At 40.9% G+C, this 9,034-nt stretch overlaps 1 protein-coding gene across 2 annotated transcripts in view; it reads left to right on the top strand.

Annotated features, from left to right (window-relative positions):
- DHX57 (DExH-box helicase 57) overlaps positions 1-7,851 on the top strand; it is a 55,461-nt gene extending 47,610 nt beyond the window's left edge. For both annotated transcript variants that reach the window (XM_019742371.3, XM_019742361.3), the window contains exons 22-24: positions 604-738; positions 3,659-3,859; positions 5,812-7,851. In XM_019742371.3, coding sequence (XP_019597930.3) covers positions 604-738; positions 3,659-3,859; positions 5,812-5,955 — 480 coding nt within the window. In that variant the 3' untranslated portion in view covers positions 5,956-7,851. The remainder of the gene's footprint in view (positions 1-603; positions 739-3,658; positions 3,860-5,811) is intronic.
- Positions 7,852-9,034: the final 1,183 nt, after the last annotated feature.

Genomic DNA, 9,034 nt, shown 5'->3' on the forward strand with positions numbered 1-9,034 from the left:
TGATCCTATATTAGTTTCAATACTTATGTGTATTTTTCTTTATATTATGTATTTACAATGGTTTTCTCTCTTTATAAAAACATAAATCTAGCAGAGAGAACTAAAATGATATTTATCAAATACTAATGCTAGTTATTTCTTAATCATGTGATTATAGATCTTTATTTTCTTCTTTTTTTCCTAATGTTATTTCTACAGTAAATATGTGTTGTTTTTGCAAAATATATAAAATTCGTGTGTGTACGCATGCACACATGGGCTTTTCATTTTTTTTCAAATGAAATAATGTTTATTCATAGAATTTTTTCTTGCTGTTTTAAAAGAAATTCATTTGGAAATGTAGGCTTGATGACAGCAGATTCCTGGTCCAGTGTTGCCGACTGGATCTCAGCACTGATAATCAGTGCAGACCTGAAACAGCAACACAGTTTCTCCCCAGGTGGCTGGTGTGTGGTGTAGTCACCAGAGCTGCTGAAACTAAGGGAGAGAGGGAAGAAACACTAAAGGCATTCCAACAAGACTGGTTTTGTGCCAAGGGATACACCCTGCAATGGAAATGTACATATTATATATTGATTTTTACAAATACCTATTATTGTTCAGGTGAAAAGCCCAGAAGGGAAGTTTCAGAAGACTAGTACCGGAGCTGTCAGAATGCAACCAAAATCAGATGAGCTGAAGTTTGTCACCAAGAACGATAGATATGTGCACATTCACCCTTCATCGGTGAACTATCAGGTCAGAATGATGGGGTGTACTTATATTTGCATGTCACAGGTCCTGGGGTGAGAAGCACCGTCCCTTAAATTCAGCCAAACCTTGATCTACCACTTGCTGTCCGCAGCCCACCACTGACCTAGGGAAGGTTGAGTAAGCATAAACAGACGGGAAATTGGACTATTTCTAGAAAAGACTTTCCATTTCAATAAAATTCTATTGGGTACAAAACAATGTTCAAGCCTGCTTTCAGATACAACACTGTTTCTTTGCATCACTGAATCTGTGCCTTAGAAGGCAATGACCCCTGCTTGCTCATCCCACTTCCTCAGCTCTCATTCCTCCTTCAGGCTCCGGCTTGAGGCTGCTGCCTCCTCCACTCCACTCACCTCACCCCAAGTCCCAAGTAGCCTCCTAGTTGTGAAAGCCAGTGGGCACCCGTGGTCCTCACCACACTTGACTCATGTGGTATTTGACATTGCGGACTTGCCTCCCTCTTAAAACTATCTTTGATGTTTTTGCTTCTAAAATATCAATTTCTTCTATGTCTCTGATCATCCCCCTCTGTCTTCTTCATTAGCTTCTCTCTTTGTGCTGAAATAGTAATTCTGTCCCTAGTCCTTACTTTCTCACCGTAGTGTACGTACTCTTCCTGAACCACTGGAGTACGTTGTGGTTCTAACTGCCACCTACATGCTGACACAGACTCCCAAACCTCTCTCCAGTCCTGGGGTTTTCTCTGAGCTGGATGCTTCGCTGTCACCTCACTCAAAAGCTGAAAAGTCAAACTCATTATCTCCCAATTCACTCTTGTCTTTCTGCGTTCCCTGTCTTGGGAATGGCACCATTCAAATCACAACCCTGGAGTCACAGAGACCCTGCTTCTTTTCTCCTTCCTCCAATTGGTCACCAGGTCCCAACAATTCTACCTTTTTGGCAGATTTGTCTACTCCTGTCCCCACTGCCATTTCCTCAGTTCAAACCCCAAACATCTATCTCTTGCCTGAAGTACTGTTCTGGTGCTTTCTCTCTCCCAAAGCGTGGGTCATTGCCTTCTAAGGCACAGATTCAGTGATGCAAAGAAACAGTTTTACATCTGAAAGCAGGCTTGAACATTGTTTTGTACCTAATAGAATTTTTACACTACTACCAGAATTCTTTGCAAAACATGCATTTGGTCATGTCATTTCCGTGCTTAAAACTCTTCGTATATGGAGTCTGCTGCAAACTCTCATATGACCCTTAGCATCAGGCCCCTTCTTACTCCATGCACCCCTCCCCACCAGCTCCCCCCCTCTGTCATTCTGTGTGCTCTAGCAATACCAGACTACCAACAGTGTCCCCAAATGCCATGACATAGGACACTATTCTCTGTACATGGAATGACATTCTCATTCCCCAGCAGGCTGCTACCTGCCCTTCAGACTTCCATTAAATATCACTTCCCCATTGTCCATCTCCCCCTAAGTTGCTCTTTACTTCTGTTCCACCATCATATAGCGTGCATTTGTCTACTATTGCACTTACCACATTATTTTATGGTTTATAATATGTCTCCTTCATGGAATTGTGAAATTCCTGAACAGGAACTGAATCTTATTCATTTTACATTCTTGATGTCTAGCATACTATCTGGCTGAAAGCAGATGCTCAGTGACGCTTTCAGGAGAAATGAAGGAGAAAAAGAGGAAAGAATGGAGGAAGAGAGTTTAAAGTGTTCGGTCTCATCAGCCCCTGGAACTACTGAGTGAAATGTCAGCAAAGAATGAAAGGGATCCGCTTAAGCTCAGAAGAGCTTGAGGACCAGGGGTCATCTGCCCTCTCAGCTGTATGTGTACTTAGGAACCAGAGGCCTGCGTTTGCTCCAGTCCTCCTCCTGAGTTTGCTGGGACGCTCACGCAATGAACCCTGGTCATTCATGCATCCATTCAGTGTCTCCGAGCACCTCCTCTGTTGTAGGCTGTGGAGGACAGCGGATGAGCTAGATAGACAAGGTCTCTGCCCTCGGAGCATACAATCTAGTGAGGCAGACAGGCAAGAAATAATTAAACAAACAGTCTCAGGTTGGTGACAATTGCTGTGAAGAAAAATAAAACAGAGAAGGGGGATGGAGAGTGACAGGAGACGGGCTGTTTTACATAGAATGGTCAGGAAAGAACTCTGAGGAGAAAACAACTGAGCAAATCTTAAATGCAGTGGTGGGCAAACCATGCAGATATCTAAAGAGAGAACATTCTAGCAGAGGAAATAAGTGCAATGACAGGAGCACATTTGGTTTGTTCCAAAAGATGCAAGAAGGCGGCCAGTGCAAATAGAGGGGGGTGATAAGGGGTGAGAGTGGCAGATGAGTTGGGACAAGCAGGCAGGGGTCAGGTCGTGTAGGACCTTGTAAGCCATGGTAAGGAGTTGAGATTTTAAAAGATCTCTGTGGCTGCTGTGTGGAAAAGAGACTGTAAAGATGCAAAAAGAGAAGCAGGGCAAGTCCTTGGGAAGCTACTGCAGTGGCCTGTATGAGATGATGATGGTTTGTACAAGATGGTAGCTGTAGAAGTGGTGAGAATGTGTCAGTTCATTAGTATTTTGAAAACAGAGCTAACAGGACTTAGGATGACATAGATGGAGTGAGGGAAAAGGAGCAGTCAAGGATGACTCCTAATTTGGGGCTTGAGTGAATGAGTGTCCTTTACTGAGATGGTGAGCACTGCAAGGAGGGGAATCCAGAATTCCTCTTGAACAGGAGAAGTTGGAGGTGCTCATTAGATGCCCAGGTGGAGACATCAAGTAGGCAGTAGCATGTACAAGTCTGGTGCTCGGGAAAGGTACAGGCTGGAGATGATTTTATAAGTCATTGGACAGGTGGTATTGAAATCCATGGGACTGGAGGAGGTCCCCTTCTGTTGTCAGTGAAATCACTGTCATCATCTGAGGTTTTATGTTCCAGGTGAGACACTTTGACAGCCCCTACCTGGTGTACCACGAGAAGATCAAAACTAGTCGGGTGTTCATCCGAGACTGCAGCGTGGTATCTGTGTACCCACTGGTCTTGTTTGGAGGAGGCCAAGTGAATGTGCAGCTTCAAAGGGGAGAATTTGTTGTCTCCTTGGATGATGGTTGGATCCGTTTTGCAGCCGCTTCCCATCAGGTAAGGATTAACAGGTCTGTCCTATGAGGCTCAGGCCCTGAGGGGCTTTGATAATATGAAGTATAGGGCATTCCTTCAAGGAACAAGGACCACAGAGAGCTGATCATGAGTGAATGATGGAAGTGAAGGCATTAAGATGTACAAATTGGTAGTTACAAAATAGTCATGGGGATGTAAAGTACAGTATAGGGAATAGTCAGTAATACGGTAATAACTATGTATAGTGCCCGGTGGGCATTAGACTTATCAGGGGATCACTTCATAAATTATATAAATGTCTAACCATTACGCTGTACACCTGAACCTAATACAAAATAATACTGAATATCAGCTACAATTGAGAAATTAAAAATAAATTGTTTTTAAAGAGCGAATGATCCACAGTGGGACACTGAGAAAGACAGGCTGACGTGAGGCCGGCATGGAGCCAAAGACTCCCAGGCAGCGTACTGGGAAGGGGCTGGTGTGAAAGATTCAGGATAGAAGCAGTGAGTGAGGTGTTGGATCTTCCTAATTGTTATATAAGTAACACGTGTTTACCACAGAAAAATCAAACAATAGAGATGAGCAAAAATAAAATCACCCTGATTCTGCCATTTCATTAAAAAAATGATAATGGGTCTGAATCTTTTTATTCTCAGGTCTCAATTATTCACTATATGGAGTGTGTAGAAAACATTTAAGGGGGAGTAGATGTTTAAGAAATAAAAGTTCATTTTAATACTTACATCTGTTAGAAATCTTATGGTGCAAGAAGCAGAAGCACCAACTCAAACATTAAAGGTAATTTATTGGTGTATTTAACTGTAGTAAAGTCTAAAGCAGTATAGTCTAATAGAAATATGTGAGCCATCCATGTAATTGTGATTTTTCTAGTAGCCACATTAAAAAAAAGTAAAAACAAGCAGGCAAAATTAATCTGAATATATTTTATTTACTCTAATATATCTAATAGGTTTTCATTTCAACACATAATCAATATAAAAATTTGTTGAGATATTTTACATTCTTTTTTCATACTAAGTCTTCAAAATTTGGTGTATTTGACACTCACAGCACATCCCAATTTGGACCATTTCATGAGGTCGTCAGGTTAGCTACAGGTGACTAGTGACCGCCATACTGGACAGTATAGATCAAGAAGGCCAGGCAAGGTGGATTTAAGTCAGCAGCTCAACATGACAAGAGCCTGACTGACCTTGCAGTAGCTGCAGTAGCTCCAGGCCTCCCATCTGTCCAGAAGGGGAGACAGAAACATTCTTTTCCAAAAGCTCCATCAAACCGCCTCTCCTAAACCAAGTCTGTGGGCAAAGGAATGTCAGGCCTAGATTACCTGAGTCATTCATCATGGCAAGGCTCAGATCCTGAGCCTGTTTGATTTCAGTCAGGGTCCAAACTGCACTGTTGCCGAACAGTGGTGGCGGGGCAAACAGATGGGGGAAGACATCGACAGTGACACTACAACATCAGCATACGCCAAATGCCGTAAAAATGTGGAGCTGTTTTTTCCCACGAAAACATAAAATGTATCCCAAGCTAAAGAGATTTTTCAGTTTGATTAATATCCACCATTTTTAACTTTCCATTTTCCTGCTTCTGCTCTTAGAGCAAATTGTGAAAGTTGACCAGGCTTTAATATGGAGAACACTACATAAAAGCCATTCTCCCCGATTTAATCATTTCTTTAAATGAGATGTGATAGAGGAGCCTTTATATAATGGATCCCATTTAGTATGTTACAGAGCTGACACTGATGAATGTTCATATAGTTGCATTAAGAAATTTTAGAAGCACTTTTAGAATGAAAATGTGTTTAGTTGCCCACCCCCCACTGGAGTTAAAATTAATACCAGCAATCTAGAATAATGATAATCATAGTTGGGGCATTTCCTTTAATAATCCTTCTTCCCCTGTTGGTCCAACCACTGCTTACATTGCAACTTTCATTTTAGGTGGCAGAATTAGTAAAGGAACTTCGCTGCGAACTTGACCAGCTCCTCCAGGACAAGATAAAAAACCCGAGCATAGATCTGTGTACCTGTCCTCGAGGGTCCCGGATCATCAGCACGATTGTGAAGCTTGTCACCACGCAATAAAAACCAGTCTTAAGAGAGTGCTTGCTCCTCACCTGCTTCTTGTTCACCTGGGAAATAACAGCAGCACCTCTACCTCGAACCAGAGCTCCGTGCTGGGGCTGGCCCCAGTGAAGGGGCCCAGGGCACGCACTGCTGAGTCGGCTGGGCACCACATACCCTTCGGGAAAGTTTCCAGACTAAGTATTGCCAACAAAGCAGTAGGCACTCCCGGCACAATTTGGAGTGTCGATGTGAGACAGTCTAAAAATCAGCTTGCCTGTCTGTTCCCTGTGACCGTCCTGGAATGAATGAAATTCACCTGATAACACAAAAGGGAATGTTTAATACAATTCTGTTTTAATCTATATTATTTTTCTCCTGCTTTTTACTGGGGTGAGATAGGGGCATGAGGAGAAATACTGATTGTTTTTTCTGTCATACAGGCTCAACTGAGAGAAGTCAGAACAGAAAAAGAAAAAAAAAATCATGTGAGCAAGAAAAATTAAAATTTTATTTCAGGCTTTTGGCTACAGAGTAAGCTTGATTTGTGAGGGATTTTTATTTTTACTCATTCAAGGTAAGCCTAAAAAAAACTTAATGAGCTCTTATTTGTTATTAAAATGCAAACTGGTCTTATCCATAACACTCTTATTCTTGAAAGCAGAACAATCCAGGTGTTTTTATTCTCCCTTAGGTTTTCCATGTAGAAATCTTTCTCTTACCCAGATCTAATGGCCACGTTTCACATTACCCAAAAGGGAATTTTAATGGTTTTCTCAGAGCAGAGTTGGCATGGTTGGGATAGAAAAGGTTGCCATGCTAGTATAAGATTCATAATCGTAAAAATACCTTCCATGAGACTGCTTCTTTTCAGTCACCACTTAGGTAATGGGGCACTAGCATTTTGAAAAAAAAGTAAATACATTTACCTTTTTTCTGGACATTTATGAGTGTGGCCAGGAAGAATCCCAGAGAGCTGAGTGTAAAAAATATTCTTGTGTTTGTCTAGGCATCAGGTAGAGTCACTACAAGTTTCATACTTAAAGATAGAATTCAGACTAATCAAGAAAAACCACCTCAGTGAAGGTGTTCACTTTTTAAGGTAATATTTTAGTTTAGTTTCCAGGAAACCTAGACTACCCAAAATGGTCATCTTCAGGTGTATTAAGCTTCAGTGCACTTGAAGAGCTTAGACTCGAAGCATAATTTTTAAAAGCTATTAATGCCTGTCATCCCTTCGAATAAACATACAAATGCATAGCCCGTACAGTATCCACATCCTGACTTGCTGTTGAAACAAAGATCACTTTACAGAAGTGATTAGGCTGGGACGTTAGGAGAGGTGAAGGAGAAAGCTGCACTAACCCTCTACAAAGTTTTTTAAACCAGTGTTGACTCTCGGTGCTATAGTGGAGTTCATGCTGCCCTGCTAGAGCCAGATGCCCAAGTGGACCTGCATCTTTTAACCCAAGTTTGCAGAGCATACGGCTCGGAGCTAGTTAACAACAGAGCTTTCCATTCAGAATACTGAGAAATTGCTCCCCTCAGGGAAGGCATTCTTGGGCTGGTTACTTGCAGCCACATACAAATGCACAAATCCTATCATTTCCTAGATGTGCCAGAATGTGAGAAAGGTTGGGACACCTTGACTGAAGACACGGAATAAGAAAATCCTCATTCAAAAACTAAAACTCCTTAAGCTTATTAAAATGGTGAAATAAGAAATGAAGTAAGGTTACTCCTTTGTGATGAAAGATCAAAATGCAGTAGAGTATTTCAAGGTGAAACTGGATTTCTAAGCCCCAATAAGATGGACACTTTTAATGTTAATTTTGTGGAGAACTCTGTAAATATTTTCTTAAATATTTTACTGGAAGCTAGTTAGGGAACAATATCAATAAAGTACTTGCTACAAAATTAGTCTCCACCAGTGTTTTGTACTATGTCTAACTGGGAAGTTTTCGGGAAATTAGAATAGCTAAACATTCTTATAGAGGTGGTCGTAGGTGCACAAAGCATTAGCTTTGTCTTCTTCCCCCTTGACTTCATATCTGAATATTACCCCTCAAACGCCCGTACTGAACTTTGGTCTTAATCCTCCCATTCTATTATCTGAACAGTTTAAATACTATATCAAAGCACATAGCCTATCGATCTGTAAGCATATGGTAATGTTCTTTTTTGCAGTGGTTTAAATATGTCCCTATGAGGTTATAAAATAAGATCTTGTGAAAGTACTTTGTAAAATTAAAATACAATAAATGTAAGCAAATTAGGACCGAGGGTGTGGTTTGCAGATTTGCCCAGGCGGGCTTTGTGGGGACTACACTCTGTTGTGTTCTCTCGGTGACTAGGTCGAGAGCTGGTGAGTTCAGGCTTCACACTCTGAGGGCGACTTGTAGGTGTCTCCCAGTTGCCACGTAAATAGTGGATTCTTGAGACAATATATTTGCATGCCATTATTATGTTTGAGTAAGCCTAAGCAGATAAGCTGGCTCTTTCCTCCTAAATCACACTAGAATTAAACATAATTCATAGGGCTTTATTTTTGCCCAAATGAAGTGGGGAAAGTTTGCTTAAAATATTTAGCCAGTTAGTAAATATAAGGTGAGCTGTTTTCAGAAGTTTGATCTTGATCGTGAGTCTGTGTCAATATTCCAGTGCCTCAGGTTGAAACAACATAGAAACAGCTAATAGAATTATTATGACAGCAGTAATTTCAGACTGTTCCAGAGTGACAGGCTTCTATATCTTTTAGTCTCACAAATGGAAAACTATGCAGTGACTATAAACAGTTAACCACAATGAACCATTAACATGGAAATACTTTTTTTTCATTAGTTTCAGGTGCACAAAGCAATGTACTAGTTAGACATTTATCATTTATATCCCTCACACAGTGACAACCCCCCTCCCCCCATCCACTACCCCTCTGACATCGCACACAGCCATTACATTTCCACTGGAGAGACTTTTTTCTTGCTATTTCTAAATTATCACCCCCAAAACTATATATCAAAGACATTGGTCTTAAATTTTAAGATTTGTAGCCAATCACTAATTCTTTAAAATCTTAGATATTTTAATAATTTATTTTATC

Source organism: Rhinolophus sinicus, chromosome 2 (assembly GCF_057876585.1).
Source record: "Rhinolophus sinicus isolate RSI-liver-muscle chromosome 2, RSI-T2T, whole genome shotgun sequence".
Lineage (NCBI taxonomy): Eukaryota > Metazoa > Chordata > Mammalia > Chiroptera > Rhinolophidae > Rhinolophus > Rhinolophus sinicus.